This window comes from Phyllosticta citriasiana (genome assembly GCF_038021145.1).
Source record: "Phyllosticta citriasiana strain CBS 120426 chromosome Unknown IWZ02scaffold_12, whole genome shotgun sequence".
Taxonomy (NCBI): domain Eukaryota; kingdom Fungi; phylum Ascomycota; class Dothideomycetes; order Botryosphaeriales; family Phyllostictaceae; genus Phyllosticta; species Phyllosticta citriasiana.
Genome location: NW_027117289.1, coordinates 395,509 through 416,888, shown reverse-complemented (window position 1 = coordinate 416,888; position 21,380 = coordinate 395,509). Strand labels below are relative to the sequence as shown.

The following is a 21,380-nucleotide window of genomic DNA, read 5'->3' as shown; positions in this document are numbered from 1 at the left end:
TGTCCGGCGCTCGTCCACGCTGCTCCACTCTGTTGCTCTGCCTGCCCATTGCTAACCACCACCTCCCTACTTTACTCTATCTGACGGAGTCGCCGCGCGCCGCGGGCGCAATGCCGTGTCAGATAGCACCGCCTCATATATTGTACCTCGCTCGCTCTTCATTCGTCCCCAGCGATGCATATTTTTGACGGAAAAAAGAATCATGCCACGCGCATCGTTTCCCATCAAGAATAGCCTTTGCTGTTGCCCTTGTTCTCGTTCATCATCTGCCCGTCCGCTACCTTTAGCATGCTCCGCTCCCGGCAAGGGTCTCGAGATCGGTTGTCACTAGGCGTTGTGATCCTCGTTGCACTCTGGTCATGTGGGCCTGGAGATGGTGCGCTCGTGGACCACTTCCCCAGGTCATGCTAGCGGTTTGTGGGGAAGCAGGCACACGAGGCCTGGGGCGCCTTGATGATTTTTGCGCTGCCAGACGACCATCTTCAGTCAGCGCCGAGACGGCAGCATGGGAAGACGTATGCAGGTCAAGAAAGAAAGTGGAGAGTATCGCGGCGGAGCGCCTCCATGGAGCCCTCCCGTGGAGCTGGCTGGCTGGCGTGCCTGGCCCACGGCTCCAGCTCGTCTTGGATCTGCTGCACGCACTGCTTGTTGGCTGCCGGCAGACCGCTCTTTGACCGCCACCTTCCGTCATCTGTATACCCATCTTATCGGCATGCTCCGACCGTGGATGGTGGAATGATGCAAGATGAGAGCCGCATCAGAGCGTCCAGGTCCAGGCAGTCCAGGTCACGATGTGGCGGCCATCACGCCGTGCTCCTTCGCTCTGCCCGCCTTCATGCGCTGCTGTTCTTCTGGGTCGACAACCTTCCACAGCGAACAACCGACCAACCCCCCGCGGCCCTCGCTCGACTCGCGCGTGTGTCACGTCTGAAGAAAATTGACCCCAGGAGACCGCTGAGCAACATCCAGGCATGTGTGCCCCCACGGCTTGCCTGCTCGAGTCTAGCTCCTCTCTCGCTGCCAAAACTGCCGCTGGCATTCGTCGATTCATCCCTGCTACCGGCAAATTTGGTCGTCTCGGTTTCGAGTGCAAACCCGATGTTCGTTCGTTCTTGGTGGTTGCATTCCTCGCTACTCGACTTGTGGCGAGGCTGAAGATGAAAGGCTTGTCGAGCCTCGCACTATTCCGAGCATGGATTTCCTGGCGGTTGCATGTGTCAACCCTCGAGTGTCCGGCGATTACCCGATGCCGACAAGACGAGAGACTGACTTGGCGGCAAGAGGTGATACCACCGCTGCTGGTTTCGCGAGATGAATCTTGAGTGCTCCTTGATGAATCCTTGGTGATGCTCAGAGTGCTGCTTCAAATGTTTACAATGGAGACGAATGTTCAAGACGCTGTTTCCACAAATCGGAGCAGATGCAATATTTTGTTCGTACAAGGCACACTCTTCTTTAGTTTAGCCACCACTTCTTAGAAAAAGCCTGTGCGTCAATAAGTTGTTACTATACATAAAATTTTTAAAAAATTAAAAATCACTATACCCGCTATAACTCTATAGTATAGGATCATATATATATAACTAAAGTTAGAAAGTAAAAACCTACCCTCTAAAGTATTATACTATAAGTATACCTATACCTACCCCCTAGGGGGAGGCCCTACCTAAACTAGTTTCCCTTCTACTAGATAGCCGTAACTATAAAATCTAGGATACCCCTATACTACCTAGCCTACTACCTACTTAACTTACTAATAAACCTAAGGAAATAGACTAGGATATCCCTATACTATCTAACTTACTACTAACTTAACTAGCTAATAAACCTAAGGAAATAGATTAGGATACTCCTATAAGCCCTATCCCCCTATTATCCCTACTACTTATCATACTAGGCCTAGTCTAGAAATAGTATACTAGGCTAAAGAGAACTATCCTAGTAGATACTTCTAAACCTAACCCTACCTACTAAGGAAAAAGGACTAGGGTTAGATTTTATCTAAACTTTAATACTACCTAGGAGGTAATTAATATAGCCCTCTCTTATATCCTATACATAATAAACCTTATATATAATATAAGTAAAAAGTAAAGACTCTATAACCTTAGTAATATTCTATAGGATTATACTAAGATAGCTTATATAGGTAATATATTATTAGTTCTTACTACTTAAGTTTACTCCCTTAAAAATACTACCTATATACTAGGAGTAAAAGTTTACTAGCTATAAAAGCTAGTTATCCTTCCTATAACCCTAGCTAACCCTTTATACGTAACCTAAGCCTAGAAAGTAACTACTACTAGGAAACTATATATAATAACTCCCTACCTAAAGATAACTATAAAGCTAGCTACTACTCCCTAAAAGACCCTATAGGATATATAGGTTATTATCTAGAAGTAGAGTCCCTTCCTAGACTTTAACCCTCTTTCTATATAAAATAACATTAATAATACTTTTAAGAATATAGGTATATCTAGCCCTATTATATTAATAGTAATATATATAGAGAAGGGTAACATCCTACTTACTAGCTTACCCTAGTATAACTCTAAATTCCTTACCTCCTATAAGGACCTCTTTACTTACCTATTCCTAGATACTATAGTCTAGGAGAACTAAACCTAGTATAAGGTTATTACCTATAGTATCCCTCTAGAAGACCTACGCCTACTTAATATTAGATAATTTATTATAGAAGAGGTCTATACCTTTAACCCTAGCCTTTCTATTATTAGAACACTATACTAGCTTACTTTAGCTAAAAGAAGGGCTACCTAGAAAGTAGGGTTAGTTATTATAGTCTTTTATATAGTAAAAGAAGTAGAGATAGCTATCTTAAAGCTATTCTACCTTATAGGAGTAAGTATAAGGGTTATAAAACTCCTTAGGATTACTCCTAACGTATAGTATATAAAGTATTAAGAATTTAGCTATAGCTCCTTAAGGTATTATAATAGGACTAAATACTTACTATATACTAGCCCCTATATAATAGAGAAGCATAACTATAAATACTATATAAAGAGAGGTATAATATATACCTATATAGCGCTAAAGTATAGTAACTATAACGGTACTTATTACTCCTAGAACCTAAACTATCCCTACTATCTAATAAAGATATCCCCCTAGCGTATATATTAGGTAACCTTAAAGTTATATAAGTTAACTTAAACTAGAATGCCTAGGCTATAGAAGTAGCACTCTAGGATACTCTCTAATTAGGTATCTACCTAATATTTATCTAGGAACTATAGATAATACTATAAGATAATATAGCTAATATATAATTAATCTCCTACCCCTCTATAATATAAATTCTCCTAACCTTCCTATAGGGCTTACATCCTTAGATAATACTCTACCTAAATAAATCCCTTACCTATATCTAGGTAAATCCTTACCTAGACATCTTCCCTAGCCCTAACTACCTTACTATAGATTTAACCTATAGAGAAGATACTATCTATATAGTTAACATCTATAATAAGGTAGAATAAGGCACCCTATCCTCCCTATATATAATAGAAAGAGTTATTAAGTATAGCCCCCCTACTATACTAATAATCTATATAGGGGACTTTAATAAACACTATCTAATATAGGACCTACTCTCCCCCTAATCTTATAAAGTAGAAGCTCTATATAAATAGATTAAGGAAAACCGTCTTAAACTCTAAAACTAACCTAGAGTAGGTACCTTCTTTTATATAGGGATAGAAAGAGAAACGGTTATTAACCTCTCCCTATACACTCTAATAGTTACTACTTAAGTAATTAACTAGTAGGTATAAGAGAACCCCCTATCTAACTATAATACTATTCTCTTTACTATTATATATAATGAGTTTTAAGATATACTAATGCTACTACTATAGTTTAACATTAAAAAGGCTAACTAGGCCTAGTATAGGTAAATCATCTAAGAAGAGTTAAATAAGATTATAAGTCTACTTATCTAAGTCCTTCCTAATAGGGTATAACATATACTCTCTAGTAGGACCTTATAAGAGGACCTAGACTAACTTAGACGACGCCTTATAAAGGTAATAGAGATAGTAGCTAAACATAGCATCCTATAGGTAACCTCTAGATAGTAATAAAAACTATAGTAGTCCCTACTCCTTATAGCCTTAAGGATAACCACTATATAAGTAAGGCGTAGGGCATATTATAACTAAGTTATATATATATAAGTATAGAATATATATAATATAGCCATTAAGTAGGTAAAATAAGAGTACTAGAATAACTTCCTTATAAAAGAAACACCCTAGTCTATCTATAAGGTAATAGTATACATGAAAGTAACCTAATCTAAGTAAATCCCCTAGATATATAACCTTTAAGATTAACTCTAATCATTATATAATAGTAAGTATACTACCTTCTATTAGAAACTCTTCCCCCTACTACTATACATTCCCCTATATAACTAGATAAACTATAAGGAAGGGCTATAGGACTAGCCCTCCCTTATAGATAAGGAAGTATAGTATACCTACTCTTATAAGATTAAAGGCACTACCCCTAGGCTAGACTAGATCTACTAGAAGATAATTACTAAGGTATATAACACTTATCCTAAAAAATTTACCTAGATATACTAAACCTTCTTTACATATAGATATTACCTAGAATACTAGAGAGAAGTAGTAGGTATAATACTTAAGAAGCTAGGGAAACCTAATTATATAGACCTAAAAGCATATAGAGTTATCTCCCTACTTAACTACCTAGGAAAAGTCCTTAAATACATTATAGTAAAACATCTTAGAGTACTTATAGAAGCTACCTACCTCCTATACCTATCCTAAATAGGCGGATAACTATAGAAGTTAGTAATTAATATAGTAATAATCCTTATATATATTATCTAAGATGAGAGGAGGGTATAGTATAAGATATTAACCCTATTCCTTAACATATAAGGTACCTTTAATTATATAGCCTATAACTAGCTCTTATATATAATAGGGGAAATTAGGCTCCCTACCTCCCTCCTAGTATAGGTAAAGATATTTACTAGTAGGTAATAACTCTAGATCTCCTTTAATAGCTAATAAGAGGACCTTTATCTAATAGTTTTAGGAATTCCCTAGGGAAGCCTAGTCTTACTAATTCTATTTCTTATTTATATATAAAAACTCTTTTCCTCTTACTTAGTCTAATTCCTCTTATATATTAATGATATTTTAATTATAATCTCCTTAATAAGCTAGAAGAAAAATATATAGATCCTCTAGCGGGAAGCTAACTAGCTTTTCTTACTTAGAACCTAATATGCCGTTAATTTTAATAAAGATAAAATAGACCTTATCTATTTTATAAGCTTAGATAAGGCTAAGTAAGCTATAATTATACTCCTAGGAGACTATATAGTATAGCTAAAGTAACTTATCTAATAGCTTAGGATATAGTTTAATATATACCTATTATTCTAGTAGTATATAATAATTTAGAACGCCTAAGTAAAGTAATTACTTAGTAGGCTTATATAGCTAGCTAATATATAATATAGACTATCCCCTACTACTATCTAATAACTATACCTAGCTTATATATAAAGTATAGTAGATTATAGGTCCCTAGTTTTCTAGTAAGTTAGTAGCTCTAAGATACTTAGATAAATACTTTAAAATAATAGACTATACTAAATCCTAGGAGCCTTTTAGACCTCCCTAATTACCCCTATAGAAATTAAAGTAGGACTTCTCCCCCCCTACCTAAGGCGTAATATATTACTTTAAGCGTATACTATATAACTCTTTAAGCTTAGTCACTAATATCTAGTATATATAATTATTAATAAGTTTAAATAAGAGAACATACTAGGATAATAGACATAACTTAAATATATCTAGAGCATAATTTCGGACCTAGTAATAGGTACTAAAAGCCTAATTAAACATAGTTCCTTTCTCCTATAGAAAAAGACTACTCTATATAAAGTTAAGATTAGCTACCTCCTAAAGGAATAAGAAGCCTAAGTATATATTAGATGTATAGGATATATAACTTAGGTAGTTATCCTATACTCTAATACTTCATCTATTCTAAAAGGAAATAGAGTAGGTATAGGAATTATAGCGTATAATACCTAATAAGATAGTATAAGAGTAGTAGTAAGATATAGAGGAAATACTAGACTATACTAGCTTATATATAATAGAGAACTAGAGGCACTTATAAGGGCTATAGAGTTAGCTACCTAGAAATAGCTAGGATAATAGATTATAGTATATATAGATAACTAAGCTATACTATATTACCTCTAAACCCTATCTAACCTACTAGGTTAAGGACTATAACTTTAAGCTATAGATATAGGCTACTTAATTATAGCTAGATAAGGTAGTCTTACCTTCTTATAGGCTCTAGGCTATATAGGGATTAGAGGAAACCTATAAGTAGATACCCTTATAAAGGAGGCTACTAAGCTAACCCTAGAGAATAACTACTTAAGTACTACCTTCCTTAGGATGCGCGTATAATAAAGAACTATAATAGAATAGATAGTATATACTATATAATACTAGGAAGCATAGATAATACTATTCTAGGGGTTATATATATATAACTTCCTATCTATACTAAGGACGTCTATCTAACTCTCTAAGTATAGATAACTAGAAGTATTAGCCTACTTCTAATTAAAACTAAACTATAGCTACTTTAAAGCCTACCTATTATAGTTTAGTAAGATAGCCTAGGATAACTATAGCTATAATAATACCGCCTAATAAATACTATAACATCTTATTAGTAACTGCCTACTCTATAGCTCTACTAGGAAAGAAGTAATATAGGAAGCGCTTTAGGTATATGATAATAATAGTAGGAATATAGCCTCTATACCCTATAGAGAGCTATTCTAAGGAGATATTAGTTAATAATTCATACTTAAATTCATATATTAGATGAAGGTTTCTACTAGGGCATAGTATATATAAAGAGTAGACTAAGGGAAAAGAAGAGTAAAAAGAAGAAGAGAGAATCTATTCTAAGCTCTATTAGTAGAGTAAATAATAAGCTCTATAATCTCTCTACTTATAGTTCCTATAGGTACTACCCTAGAACCCCTCTAACTAAAGATAATCTAGGAAGAGACCCCTTTATCTATAATCTACCTAATACCCTCTAGGCTTATATCCCTCCTCTACCTTATATAGAGCCTCTACTAAGACCCTAGCCCTCTAGATTAGGAAGGTATTAACATAACTTAGATAACTACTCTATAACTACTCTAGCTAAACCCTCCTACTCCTAATAATAATTAGATAACTATTTAGCGGTAAGGTAAGGGCTTAATGCTATTTATCTATATAGTATACCTAGGCTAGGGTAGTATATAGAGCCCTATTATTAGTAATAATGTTAACGTATGGTTATCTAATAGTGGTAACTAGGCTAGATTAAATTATAAGTAATATTAATATAGATTAAACCTAGGTTCTTAAGCATTCTTTATTTTCTATAATAAGTATTAGCTAACTATACTAGTTAGCTAGAAGATAGATACTACTAGTTAAAAACCTTACCCGCTTTTTTTACCTTTATAGGTACTAAGAAAGGTATTATATAATACTAACTAAAAATAGTACTATTAGGGATAGTACTAGAATGCTATAGTAGAGTATATATATAATCTACCTTACCTACTACCCTATACTATATTTACTTTTCTATATATACCTTCTCCCTATCCCCCTTCCTTTTCTTACTCTTACTCTATGCTACCTATCTACTTAGATAATAGTAGGAAGGCTAGTCCTTAGCCCCCCCTTACCTAAAAAGAGCCTAGATAAACTATCTATCTATACCTACCCTATACTAATATTATACTAAGAATTACGCCTTATTATATGAGATTCTTTAGCTAGGTATCCCTACTTACCTTATAAACGTACGCGGGATCCCCTATAGATAGCTCTATCTTAGATAGCCTATAGCTCTAGTAAGACGTAAAATAATTAATTAATTAATTAATTAATTAATTAATATTTTATTAATGCTCTAACGCTCTTAGAGTACACGTTAAGTAACTTTAAAAGGAATGCTCCCTATTAGTATTAAACATAATTATAGAGGTAGAGACTCGGCGCTTAAATGCTCCCGATATGCGTTTAATGACAACTCTTAAAAGCTCCGAAGCCGTCTAGGTTAAGACATTTGAGAGCGCCCCATTTTACATCTATGTGATCAGTCGCCCGAGAATATTGCGTTCTACAATCATGGCGAAATAACATTTCCTCTTGTCGTCCAACTGCCACCCATTTCTCTCTCCAAATCTAGTCACTCTTCAACGTTATCTACAAAATGATCCAGCTCATCCAGCTTCCGGCTCTTCTCCTTTTTCAACACTCGCGAATTATTTGTGTGCGTGGGTGTCGGCGCGGACACAACTTCCCGGCCCGCACCACACGAAACCAAAACTCGTGGCCGCACACCCAAAATTCGACCACCGCACATCCACCACGCACACCCCTACCCCTAGAACACCATTCTCACATATCCCCCCTCATCTCTAAATCTTCTCCTCTTGTTCCTACACTCAAGAAACAGCCCCCACCCACACAAATTCTACCGAAAAATTCCCCCTTCGTTCAACATCGTCGTACACATTAGTTAATATAAACTTTGTTCCGTTTCTCTTTTCAACGACAGCAATTCTGCTAAGTGGTCCTCCGTGGCGCAATTGGCTAGCGCGTCTGACTGTTATGAGACCTTCAAGGTCCGAGCAATCAGGAGGTTGACAGTTCAAGCCTGTCCGGGGGAGACGACTTTTTTGCGCTTTCCTGCAGCCTGTCTAGGTCTGTGGGACGTAGCTTTTGCCTCTGAGTGAGTCGGGAAACGGTAAGGAGGGAAGTTGGGCTGTGTGGTGGGAAGGAGGGGGAAGTGAGGAGTGGTTGGACTGGGGTGGGGGGTTTTTTTTTTTTTTTTTTTTTTTCGTTTTTTTGGGATGGATGGATTAGTTGGTGGATTGATTGATGGAGAGAAAGACTGGGTAAGCGAGAGTGTTTTGAGTTTGGCGAGGGACAGCGATTGTTCGCTGCTTTTCGGCGCCAGTGCATGACAGTGTTGTGGGCGAAGGCTCAAAGGCGCCACATCTCTCTTTTCTGCCTACACTGCTCCATTTTGTCTCTGCTCACACACGCTCAAAGTATTCCAGCACCAAGCAAGCAAGCCAGCGACAACCCAAGCAAATGCCCACAACTCTAGCTAAGTTGAGCTGAGCTGGGTTGGGGTGCCCCAAGCTCCCTCGATACCGAGGGTCTAGCTGGCTGGCACCTGGCTGGCACACTCTCAGTAAACAACGACAGCAGGATAAGCATGGGCGTCCGTTATGTTGTTGGCGTCAAAGATGACCATAACGATGATGTGTGAAGATTCAACAAATGCTTCGGCCCGTTCTGTCTGCAAACAGTTGGACATTACAACCGACCGCCTATGTAAAAGAGCTTCGATCTAGGTAGAGAAAAGGAACAAAATCGTCGTCGTCGGTGATGATGATGATGATGATGATGATGATGATGATTATGACAATGTGATAGGTAGGTTGTTGGAGCGCTCATAACTCATCTCAGCCACAACAACGGGCGCGCAAAAAGCCCGACAAAGCAGCAGTAGAAAATAGCAATTCCCCCCATCGTTCGCCAGACCTTTGACCCACCCTGCCTGCCTGACCGACCGAGAAGTGAGCCCCCAACCGAGTATATAAAAACGCCTTCCGTCTAGTGTTTAGCCGTCACCTTGTCGCCAGTGACCTTCTCGACCCACTCCTTGGCACTGTCGTCGTGTGTTAGCAAAGACGAAAGGTAAGAGGGAGAAAAGAGACTTACACATCGCCCAAAGCAACCATGCAAACCGTCTGCCAAACGCCCAGTCCGATCCTAGGAGTAACGCCCCTGTACAAGCCCTTGATGCCGTTCTTGGAGTAAATGTACTTTGCCGCGCTGGCGACCGTCATCTTCTTGGGGCGGTTGGGGTCCTCGACCTTGCTCTGCATCTCGACGCGGATGACCTCGATGGGCTGGTTCCACGCCGACAGGCCACCGCCGAGGGTGGACGCAATGATCTTCTCCACGACGCCCAGCTTTTCGCCGTGCTCCTTATTGGTGACCTTGCGGATGCCGCTCTCGGCAATGCGCGACAGCCCAAAGCGCGACCCCCAGTTGGTCACCTGGCGCACGGCCACGGCGTTGACGCCCTTGTTGATGCCGCGGATGCCCTCGCGCCGGTAAATGTCCATGAATGTCTCCATGGTTCCAGGCGGCTTCATGCCCGCCGCCGCCACCTTGTGCTTGGTGATTTCGACCGTCTTCATGCAGGTGCAGAAGCCCATGGTGGCATAGGCCTGCGCCAGACCACCGACCATGCCGCCCGTGATGCCAGCGAGGAAAGGAGCGGCGCCCATGGTGCGCGCGCGGAACTCGGCCTCGGAGGCGACAAACAAGAGGACGGCGCCCTTGGTCGAGGCTTCGATCCAAGCCCAGGGAATGAGACCTTGGTAGACTGTTGAAAGAGTATTGTTAGATGTTTAGTTGAATTTATTCAAGTTTCTTTTACTTACATCCAAGGACACCACCACGAGCCCAGATCCTACCAATGGCACCACCAAAGCCGTCCGCGCGGTTGGCCGCCATGGTCGTCTTGACCACTTCCAGAGGCTGCAGATGTTAGCACAGTTTGCAACGCAGGAATAAAGGACTTACCTGGCCCAGCGTCGACACTTCGAACATGTTCAGACCCGAGCCAAGCAGCAAGTTGCTGAACTTGACCGGCTTCTTCTCTAACCTTGGGGGCGCTTCAACGCCTGCCATGGTGGCTGCGGGAGTGGACATGATCTTGGTGCGTACGCTGTGAGAAGGGGCCTGACCAAGGCAAGAGGGTGCTTCTTCGCAAAAAGAGAAGTTGGGGAATGGTATGGAGGGGAGGACAGGAAAGGAAAGGGGAAGGCAGGGCTGGAGGGCGGCAGCGGAATGTATATGATGGGCGGAGCTGAGTAACGCACGAGCGTCGTGTCGCTGCGACGACGTACAATTACGCCGGGGGGCGGGTGACGGAAATGGAACCCACCACAACAGGGTTACGAGGGGTCAGAACAACAAAAACGTCGTCGGTGCACTGACAGCCGTTCGGGTGTTGTCGGTGCGGGAGTCGTGGTTCTGGACACGGGGTGGGTGTGGGTGAGGGTGAGGTTGAGCTGAGGCTAAGAGGGTACCCTACAGATAGCAAACCAACCACGGCGCGCAAAGAGAAAGCCGCATCTGCGCCGCATCCTGGAATTCGCAGGCCGGCCACGTACATACAGAGACGCCAGAGATGAGTGAGACCCGACCGCAGGAATACCGTACGCCTGTCTGTCAGCATGTCAACTTCATTTCGCGGCGGGCATTCCCGCTCAACAGTCTCGGTGTCCGCAGCGTCCACCGGACCATCAGCTTCTCACCAACACCACCCGACCCCAACGCCCCAGAGAAGCGCACGGCCCGTGACAGGACCTGGGCTGGACCTAGCTCACCTCAGGTCCGCCAACCACGGCTGCACCGCCCAGCCCCTGGCCTCGCTCTCAATCCCCATTGTTGCCCTGTGGCCCTCGTTTCCTCGAATTGACTTTGCGTCCACTGACGGACCGTCGCCGTCCTTGTGCGACCCGCGCCCACGCCGCGTCCGCCACGAAACGGAGCTCTCATGCAGGAAACCGTTGGGCGCTGCACGCGTTTCAAGGCATCGTCTCAGTGGTCATTCATCAACGTGGTACATTGCACTGCTAATACATTCTACGAGTCAAAGAGCGCCAACCCCATGATCCTGCTTTTATTGCTCCCTATGAACAAACAACGTGGGTAACCATTCTAGTCTCTCTAAATCTTAATTCTCTCCCTCTACAACTTGGCACCGACCAGCTTGGCGTACGCCGCGGTGCTGAACGACTTGGGCCTCTCAATGGGCGCGCCGACGGCACGGTCGATGATGAGCTGGGGCAGCACACCGAGGGCGCGCGACACGCCAAACAGCACCGTGTAAAAGTTTTGCTCCGTCAGGCCGTAGTACTGGAGGAGGACACCAGAGTGGGCGTCGACGTTGGGGAAGGGGTTCTTGGTCTTGCCGTGCTCCGTCAGGACGCCGGGAGCAATCTTGTAAACCTGCGAGACGAGCTTGAACATGGGGTCGTCGGGCAGGTGCTTGAGCGCAAAGTCGCGCTGCGACACGTAGCGGGGATCCGTCTTGCGCAGGACGGCGTGGCCGTAGCCGGGAACGACACGGCCCGAGTTGAGCGTGCTCCAGAGGTACTCCTTGATCTTCTCGTCGCTAAGGTCATTGCCAATCGACTGCTTCATCTCAACGAGCCATTTGAGAACCTCCTGGTTGGCCAGACCGTGCAGGGGACCAGCCAGACCGTTGAGGCCAGCAGCAAGGGAGAGGTAGGCAGAGCTGAGGGCGCTACCGACCAGGTGGGTGGTGTGGGCACTGACGTTGCCACCCTCGTGGTCAGAGTGGATCGTCAGGTACAGCCTCATGAGCTCGACAAAGTCCTTGTTGTCGGCGAAGCCAAGCTGGTTGGCCAAGTTGTACGAGTAGTCCTTGTCCTTCTGGACAGGGGCGACCTTGCCGTCCTTGTACACGTTGCGGTAGATGCGGGCAGCAATGGTGGGGAGCTTCGCAATGAGGTCCATCGAGTCCTCAAAGGTGTGCTCCCAGTACTGGGACTTGTGCATGCCCTTGGCGTAGGCCTTGGAGAAGCTGGACTCGTGCTCGAGGGCAGTCACGGCGAGAGAGAACTGAGCCATGGGGTGAAGGTCGTTGGGGCAGCGGTCAATGAGCTCCTCGACGAACTTGGGGAGGTCGGAGCGGGCAGCCCACTCGGCGGAGAGGTCCTTGACCTGCTGCTCAGTGGGAACCTCGCCAGTCAGGAGGAGCCAAAAGAGACCTGTCCACAGTTAGCAGCTTCGTCCACTTTTGATTCATCTGATACTGACCTTCGGGGAGGGGCTCCTGGCCGCCAGGGGCCTTGGGGAGGAGTTCCTGGCATTCGGGAATCTAAAGACTGTCAGAGGAGTCTAGATAATCCAGCAAGCATGTCAACTTACAGTCTTGCCGCGGAAGCGGATACCCTCCTCGGAGTCGAGGACGGAACCCTAGTGCATTGTCAGCTGGAACAATGACGACTGAGGTCAATGTACGAACCTCCCAGACAAGAGACTTGATGCCACGGGCACCACCGTAGACCTGGTCGAGGGTGACCTCGCCGACGACCTTGCTGCCGTGCTCCCTTCAATTGTGCGTTAGGACCGAGCTGCAGCACAGACGGTGGGGGACGGGAGCGTACTTCTTGAGCTTCTTGATCTTCTCAACCTCGCCAGGGATCTTGGCGGCAAAGGTCTCCTTCAGGGACTTGGGTCGAGGGTTAGCTACCATGATTGAGGCATTCGTGGGGGAGAAAAAAGGGAGCTTACGCTGGTCTTGCTCGAGTAAAAGCGCAGGCCATTGCAGACCGAGGTACGCACAGGCGTCCTGAAGGAGGAGCGCAGAGCAGCCGAACCGAGGCGCATGGAAGAAGCCATTGTGGGGGGTTGAGGTGGACAGTGGGAGGAGAGGGTGATGGAGAGGAGAGGAGGGAGAGATAAATTCAACAGAGGGAGAAATTGGCAGCAGGGCAGGCAGTCGGGTCGGAAAGCTTTGAGACGGGCAGACGCGGGCGATGACAGCCGACACGGAATCCGGGTCTGTGCGCTCCGCTTCTCCACCTCAGCTGGCCCCCGAGATATTTCCCCAGTGCAGCGAAGGAAGGAACTGGAAGACGACGACGACGACGACGACGACGACGGGAATGCAAGCCGGCCCTCTCGTCATCATCAACCCTCTCCCCTCCGACCTTCGCTCATTCATTGTGCGCTGCAGCTGGCGCCCACAGCTGCTCCAGGCCAGTTCCCGTCCCCGCCGATTGCCAATTGCGCCTTGTTGGGCTCCACCAGTCTCGGCTGGCCGACGCTCCCGTCCCCCACGGATTCTCCAAATTCGGTACGTCACCCAGCACTCGGCTACATACATACCTACCGGTAGGTCGTAGGTCCTGTGGCTCCCGTCCCTTCAGGCCATCAGTCAGCAGTGCAGTGGGTGCCGGTGCATCGGACAAAGGCCGCCGCCCCCCGTGACCGCCTTCCTCGCTCTGGCTCTGGCCTTGGCGTACGTGCCGTTCACGCTCGGCTTCCTCCTCTCAACGCGATCGATCGTCCACGCCTCCTGAACAGGCAGTACAGTACACTCCACAGCCCATACGTCTTTTCGCGTTGCATCCACTGCTACGGCTTCGTTTCCTACCAGCCTACCCGTAGCCGTGTGAGGCGACTCTTACTTGCCTGCTCTCGTCTGCGCTTTGTACGTGCGCGTCAGGGCTCGCCGCTTCCGCTCCTCGTACCACTTGCGGCACCAGACGTCTCTCAGCTCGCGACCTCAGCTCGCCCTCCTCTGCTCGCTCTACACATCGCCGACTCTCTTCTGCCTCGTCTCCCATCTTCTGCCTAGGTTGATCAAGTGACGTAGCGGCCCGCTCCACCATCTTCAACCCCACAACTTGCTACACCTAGACTGCGCGCGCACACGTCCTTTGATCGAGGATAACACGGGCCTCGTCGCCCCATCCCACTAGTAGTCATGTCGGCTTTGGAAGAGCTGAATAGCTTGCTGCTGTCGCTGTCTGCGCTGAAACCACCAGGAGCGAACAAGTCCAAAATCACCACCATCACCAACCTCTGCATCAACAACGCCACAGTACGCTCCGATCGCTCTTTGACCATGTCGTTGCGCAACGGCTGACCCTCTCGATAGCAATGCCCTGCGCTCCTCCAGGCCATCAGCAACCGCTTCTCCGCTGCCGAATCAACACATAAGCTGGGTGTTCTCTACGTCTTGGATGCTGTTGTGCGCCAATGGAATGAAAAGGCGCGTCAGAACAAGGAAGATGCCATGGCATCGGGATATGATCCCGCCAGAACCCCCAACGCTGTAGGCGTCAGTATTGCGACTCAGATGCTCACTCCCATGATGAATGATCTCATTCAGAGTGCGCCCGAAGACCAAAAGGTATGTGCCAGCGAGCTGCAGCGAATCAAAAGGCCATGACCGGAAACACCAGTCGTGCTGTCATTCTTTAACATTGTAGTCACGAAACTCGCCTAGACACGCTGCCACCTCACGGTGAAATGTACTCACTCTTTCTCTTTAGGAAAAAATCAGCAAGATGATCGAGATTTGGGAGCGCGGCAACACGTTCCCGCAGCAGATGCTCGCCGACTTTAAACAGCGTCTGGGAGCGCGTAAGACGACCCAAACCTACACTGCCAATGCTGGACATGCTCAAAACCTGATGCAACCTTTGGCAGCCAACCAATCAGCAGTGGGAACTCCTGCAAACTTCGGTCCTGGTCCAGCCAGTCAAGCGCAGACTTCAACGCCCACTGTTGCTACTTCTAATGCTCAGCCATCTGGTACAGTTTCTTTGCTTGCAAGCCTCGCCAATCTCGGCAAGCAGGCTTCGACGCCGACGCCCATGGCTGTCCAGCAAAACGGCGCGCAGTATGTCGTCCCTGCTCAGCAGCCGCAACAACATAGCGTAGGCCCCTCCGTGACTGCGGCGCCCATGCCACCGTATAGTACTCCTGCCCAGGGACAAGGTAACGGCGCGACTGGATACTCTTTTCCTGCTCCAGCTCCTGCGCCGACGAGCACTGCGCCCAGTCAATCCGCGCCCCAGGCCATTCCAGGCATGCCTGGTGTAGGCAATGACCAGTTTGTGCAATTCTTGGCCTCTTTGGTGCAGCAAGGATGGTCTCCGGAGCAAATAGGACAAATCTTCACTGCCATGCAGGGCGGCGCGCAGAATCAGACGGCTTCTGCCAATAATGCGGCCGCCTTCAGTCAAAACGGACAAGCACAGGTCGGGGCCAACGGTCAGAGCCAACCCACTGAGCAAGTTGCTCAAGACCCTAGGTTGAGGGACAACAATGCCCGTACCCACGACAGGAACCATGATCGTAGTCCGTCTCCTGATCGCAAGCGTCGGCGCATGTCTCCTGTAAATCGACGTGATAGTCCAACATATGGTATCTACGACCCTACCAACAACGCAAGTCATGCCAGCAACGCTGGACCTAGCGCACAACCTCCTCCTCCTCCTCCTGCTCCTGCTCCTGCTGCTGCTGCTGCTGCTGCTGCTGCTACTGAGCAGGGCGGAGCCACCAGAGGCCGTGGTCGCAAAGGTAAGAAACGTGACAAACACCGCAACTCTCCTGCCATCAATCCGGGCCCGCCGATACCCACAGGCCCAGCAGCTCAACAGCAAAAGCCAGCTGGTCCCCCGCGGGAAAAGTACGTACAGCATGACTCTTCTCTCCCTGACGGAAACATCAAAGTTCTTAGTCGTACCTTGTTTGTTGGCGGCGTCAGGTAAGCTCTCCGAGAGACATGTCTTATCACCAGCTAATTTGACGCAGTGGCACGGAGCAAGAGTTGAGGTCCATCTTCAGCCAGTTTGGTTCAGTTCAGACGTGCATCGTCAACCCCGAGAAGCATCACGCCTTTGTCAAAATGGTCAACCGCACAGACTCGGTCGCTGCCAAGCTTGGCATGGAAAAGATGAAGGATCCAGCAGTACTTGGAAAGGCTCGTCAGGTACGTCGAAAGATGCGATGATCGTATGTCTCCTCTAACATCGGACAGACGCGTTGGGGAGTAGGATTCGGCCCTCGAGAATGCAGCGACTACAGCACCGGCATCAGCATTATTCCCATCAACCGCCTGACGGAAGCCGATCTCAAATGGGTCGTCAACTCCGAGTACGGTGGTACAGGCGGCCGACCGCTCGAGACTGGCATGGTGATTGAAGAGCCCGATATTGAGATTGGCACGGGTGTCTCGTCGAAAGGTAAGCCCAAATCTAACCCCGAAACCAAATAAAATTGAGGCTGACTTCTCCTGCAGCCATGAGCAAGCGCGTCGGCCCCGAACCCGGCGGCGGAAGACACTTTGGCAGACACGGCCACCACCACGGTCACCGTGGTGGCGGCGGCGGCGGCGGCAGCGGCGGCTTCGACCCCCATGCCCCCAGGTTCCGCAAACCGGACCCTCGTCCCCCTCAGGGCGGCGAGCCACGTCCCGAACCGCACACCATTGGCGTACCGCCTCCGGTCCCTGGCTTCGGCTTCCAGCTGCCTGGCGTGTAGTGAGATTGGAACGGCAAAGGTGGTTTGCTCGGTACCTGCTGTGCGGGTCCTGCGGGTTTCTTGACTGCTTGCTCACTTTCTTTTCACGACGGCGCAGCCTTTCGTTGGTTGAGCTGCCGTCTCTTTTTCTTGCTCGCGTGCTGCATCACACAAAATTAGGAGGACCCCTGCACCAAGCATGATGATGGTGGATTTCGTCGGCGGTGGATTTAGTCTGCTCTTCACAAAAACCCTGCATAGCTTGCGCGGCGGGAGCGGGATGCGGGATTACACAAGGAAGGGAAAGGGGAAACTCAATCGATGCAGAATCCCTCATCTCTTCCTTTCTCATTCTCCTGCCTTTCTTTTTCTTCTCCATCATCTTGTTCGGCTCGATCAATCACCCTTTTCGCGACCGGAGCAGCGGCGGCGGCGGCGGCTGATTCAGGTCGATTCTGTTTTCTCCTGATGAGCTAGGAGAACGGGGGTCGTCGGGGCTGAGCCGCTGCATTTACCTATTCACTCATCATCCTCTGATTCAAGCATCCATCCCTCGACCGTCCCCTTTTTTCCTTTTCCTTTTCTCTCTGCATCCACATGGACGGCTTCTTCTTCTTCCTCGTTTTCAATGCGGCCGGCGGTGGAAAACTTTTTGACAGTCACAGACATGAGGTAATTGATTGATGGGCATGGATTGGCGAGCGAGCGAGCAGGCAAGCGAGCATCATGGGCCGGTGGGCGGGTAGGCAAGTAGGTATAGCGTGCATGCATGCATAACTAGGTCTCTTTTTCCTTTTTTTTTTTTTTTTTTTTTTCCCCCCTTCTCAGGACGAGAGTACAGGGCAGGAAAAATGATGGCGGCGGCGGTGGCACTGGACTTGTTCTGATTACTTTTCAGCTGAATATTTTGACCTCTTTTGCGTTGCATAAGGTCTTGACTGCATGGGTCGTTGGTGATGATGTGCGGGACTATGGAGTAGGGAGGAGGGTGTTGGAAGTGAATGAATGGTGTCTTTGTGAATTAAATTGAATGGATGGTTCTCCTTCTTCCCTCAGGCCCTTTGTGTATGTATGTATGTATGTATATTCTCTTCTTATTGTCGCGCTCCGAACAAACTATTCATTCATTCATTCATTCAATCAATCGTTCCATCCGTCATGTCAAGTCCTGTCAGTCAGTCAGTCAGTCAGTCAGTCAGTCAGTCAGTCAGTCAGTCAGTCAATCAGTCAGTCAATCCCTCAACCCCTCGACCCATCAACCAGTCAACCAATCCAGACAGACTACGGTAGGTTAGCCTTCCGTCGCTCGCTTGCTCGGATGCATTCGGCTCCCGCCCCTCGGCAGCGCGGGACGTGTGACGTCAACCTCTGTCTAGCGGCCGCAGTGCCGTCCGGGTAACTAAAAACATGTCGGCATGTGAAAGCGCCACAACCAACACCTACCTGGGAGTACCAATAGGCTACTGTAGCTTTGGTCTCGTGCGCGGCAAAGAATGACAAGCCATCCATCAGAAACTTGCATGCTGAAAATCGTGTATCGTATGTGTCGATTTGGACGAAGAGTTCCATTTGCGGGATTTGGTTTGGCTTGGTCTTGACGTTTTGGTACATGAGATAGATGGTGAATAGGCTTCCAAAATCGAAAATTGAAAGAGATTTCCGCTCCAAGGAAGAAAAAAAAGCACAAAAAATTTGGTCCTCCATACGTCCGCCCGCCCGCCGTTCTAGATGTCCCGCTCATGTCATATGTGTGGTGGTCCTTTGGTACAGTTGCTGCTGCTTGGTTTGCGTGGTGCTCGCCCTGCCCTTTGATTTGTGTATCGTCGAGATTGCAGAGTTGATTCATGTGTTCGGCTGGAACGCCGCTTACTTCCTTGCCGCTGCCAGCCTCCGGGCCTTGATGCTCATTTCGTACAGCACGTCCTTGAAGGCAAACAGGAAAGCGGCAGTGATGACGCTCTGAGTGACCTTGGGTCCAATGCCTGTGAGATGTCAGATAAGCTTCGACAAGTATGCTTTGAGCAGACCCACCTCCGTAGAGACCGCCCCAGCCCTCCTCCTTGAGGATGCGGCGGAAGCTCGTAAACATGTCTTCCTTGGGACCGTCCTTGCCCGCAACGTGCATGCGGCTCTTGACCGTAATGTACGGGTAGGTGATGGACGTGGCCAGCAGCTTGCCCAGCGCACCCAGGTAAAACGAGTCGGTGGGCGTCACGCGCCGCCTCTTCTCCAGCATGTTCTTGAGCTGCTCGAAAATGGTGTATTGCAGGATGGGGTTGATGACGAGCACCAGGGCGGGCATGACGCCGGCAAAGAGGCGCGTGAAGCCCTCATCCTTGACGATGGAGATGAGGGTGCCAATGGTGGACGGGGCCTTGGGCTTTGCGCCACCGGGGAGGGTCTCGGTCGACTCGGACTTGCTCCTGGCCGTCATGCGCGTGTTGACGACCCAGATAGGGTTGGTGATGAGCACCGTGGCGCTGCCGGCCAGGGCACCCGCAATCATGGACTCGATAGTCGTCAGGTTCTTGGAGGCTCGCCCGGCCTTGATGGCTGCCTTTTCGAAGCCGGCCCTGGTCCACTCGTACCCTTGCAGCTGTCAGGAAACTTGACATGGCGTGTTTTATGGCTCTTCACACGTTACGCACAGTAGTAGTAGACAAAGTTGGTGACGCTAATGCCAAACAGGGCAGATTCGAGGCCGGCATAGAGGCCCGAGATGCCTTCGCGCTGGACGATGCGCTTCGCGGCATCGAGAGTTGAGGACTGAGCGCGCTTGGACTCGACTTGTGCGCGGGTGGACAGGGTAATGAGCGGGTAGCTGTCACGGCATCAGCATGGCTCTCAGTCATCTGTCAAGGGCGCGTACGTGAGGGCCATGGAGAAGAGACCTCCGCCTGCTCCTGCAAGAGCATGGGCGACGTTGTCACTCTGCTGAGCTGCCGTCGAGGTGGCGAGAGAGCCTTCGTCGGCCTTTTTGAGATCTTGAGCTTGGGCGGATGACATTTTGGGTCAAGGCGTGGTGGTGAGGGGGACGACGGAAGTAAATTGCAGAGAGTGCAGGCAGATGATGGTCTTGTCAATGAAGGGGAGGGATCAAAGCGGAGGGTGAGCCGGGACGGACTCGAGTTGGGGTTGGAGGGGGCAAAGATGGATGGTTAGATTAAAAAGACATGAGGATGCAAGTCGACAGCACCTCAGCTGTGCACGAGGCCAGTGCAGTGCCGTCGACTTTCCTTGACCTCGGCACGGCGGGGAAAAGCTTGGCGGTGCACAGGCCAGCCAGTGCCTGGACTGGACGGAAGCTGTCTCTCACTCCCCCCAGAAGGTTGTGTGGATTGAAGCTTGAATTCTTTTCTTTCTTCCTGTAACCCCTCTACGAATGCTCTCGAGTATACTGCTCTGAACAAGACTTTTGCGGACTCCCCTGCGGACCCGCCAGCTTTGCGTTATGTGTGCCATGAGTTTTGCTTCCATGACTCCCCGTCCGACGTACTCGCACCACTTGCAGACATCGACTGCTGGCTGGTGGTGGCGCAATTAAAAGTAGCCATGTTATTTGCCTGAGGTTCCATTTGATTGAGCATGAGTAGGTGCGAACAGTACGAAGATGCGCCCTTTGGACGTCATTCGTCCAGGCGTAGCGTAGCTATTAATGACAAGCGCCCGTAGCGTACATGTAGTGCCGCGGGTGTGTTTCGAAAAGGGGCCCAGGGCACAGACATGCACAAAAGCGCAACGACCTACGTACGTCCCTAAAATCATCGCAAAACTCTGCTAATCGGCCTATTTAACAACAACCACGCCCTCCCTATCCGCGACTAATTCCGGCCGACTCTTTTGCTCCCTCGAGCCAACGCGTCCCAGGCTCACTTTTTGGGCTCGACGCTTCGCTTCGCTTCGCTCTGCTGAGCTGGACTGGACTGGACTGGACTGGACTGGACTGAGCTGAGCTGAGGTGCCGCTCCAGTCGCGACAGGACTTGCAGAAGCCGAGAAGTAAAAAGATCAAGCACCGACCTAACCTTAGCAATCAACCAACCAACCGGAAGCCCGTGAAGACCGGACGATGGATTATTCCAACAGCGGAGCCAACGCCGCCCAAAGCTTCGCTCATCAAACCAGTGGACCCAACACTGGCTTCACCCACTTTGCGACGATTGATCCC

The 21,380-nt window shown here is 48.1% G+C and overlaps 5 protein-coding genes and 1 non-coding gene across 6 annotated transcripts; 3 read left to right on the top strand and 3 right to left on the bottom strand.

Annotated features, from left to right (window-relative positions):
• The first annotated feature begins 251 nt into the window (after positions 1-251).
• IWZ02DRAFT_57225 (uncharacterized protein) lies at positions 252-1,323 on the top strand. The gene has a single exon (XM_066770907.1). The coding sequence runs from the start codon at positions 454-456 to the stop codon at positions 1,153-1,155; it is 702 nt and encodes a 233-aa protein (XP_066619970.1). The 5' UTR covers positions 252-453; the 3' UTR covers positions 1,156-1,323.
• Positions 1,324-8,692: 7,369 nt separating this feature from the next.
• IWZ02DRAFT_t96 lies at positions 8,693-8,788 on the top strand. The gene has a single exon. It is a non-coding gene; the product is annotated as a tRNA-Asn (tRNA).
• Positions 8,789-9,345: 557 nt separating this feature from the next.
• Positions 9,346-10,605, bottom strand: IWZ02DRAFT_459115 (mitochondrial carrier domain-containing protein; the record flags this gene model as incomplete). Its single annotated transcript, XM_066768063.1, has 2 exons — positions 9,852-10,605; positions 9,346-9,798 (listed from the first exon to the last, which is right to left on the bottom strand). Coding segments are annotated over exons 1-2 (623 nt in total), but the record flags the coding sequence as incomplete, so codon positions are not given.
• Positions 10,606-11,859: 1,254 nt separating this feature from the next.
• IWZ02DRAFT_57146 (citrate synthase mitochondrial precursor) lies at positions 11,860-13,669 on the bottom strand. Its single transcript, XM_066770906.1, has 6 exons — positions 13,470-13,669; positions 13,343-13,407; positions 13,201-13,285; positions 13,104-13,151; positions 12,993-13,053; positions 11,860-12,943 (listed from the first exon to the last, which is right to left on the bottom strand). Exons 1-6 carry the CDS (start codon positions 13,575-13,577, stop codon positions 11,898-11,900), a joined length of 1,413 nt encoding a protein of 470 aa, XP_066619968.1. The 5' UTR covers positions 13,578-13,669; the 3' UTR covers positions 11,860-11,897.
• A 562-nt stretch (positions 13,670-14,231) lies between these two features.
• On the top strand, positions 14,232-17,323 carry IWZ02DRAFT_57134 (uncharacterized protein). The gene is made up of 6 exons (XM_066770905.1): positions 14,232-14,784; positions 14,842-15,096; positions 15,239-16,458; positions 16,506-16,683; positions 16,732-16,936; positions 16,993-17,323. Exons 1-6 carry the CDS (start codon positions 14,668-14,670, stop codon positions 17,232-17,234), a joined length of 2,217 nt encoding a protein of 738 aa, XP_066619967.1. The 5' UTR covers positions 14,232-14,667; the 3' UTR covers positions 17,235-17,323.
• A 1,396-nt stretch (positions 17,324-18,719) lies between these two features.
• On the bottom strand, positions 18,720-20,405 carry IWZ02DRAFT_459103 (mitochondrial carrier domain-containing protein). Its single transcript, XM_066768062.1, has 4 exons — positions 20,083-20,405; positions 19,862-20,034; positions 19,245-19,802; positions 18,720-19,195 (listed from the first exon to the last, which is right to left on the bottom strand). Exons 1-4 carry the CDS (start codon positions 20,217-20,219, stop codon positions 19,080-19,082), a joined length of 984 nt encoding a protein of 327 aa, XP_066619966.1. The 5' UTR covers positions 20,220-20,405; the 3' UTR covers positions 18,720-19,079.
• Between the last annotated feature and the right edge of the window lie 975 nt (positions 20,406-21,380).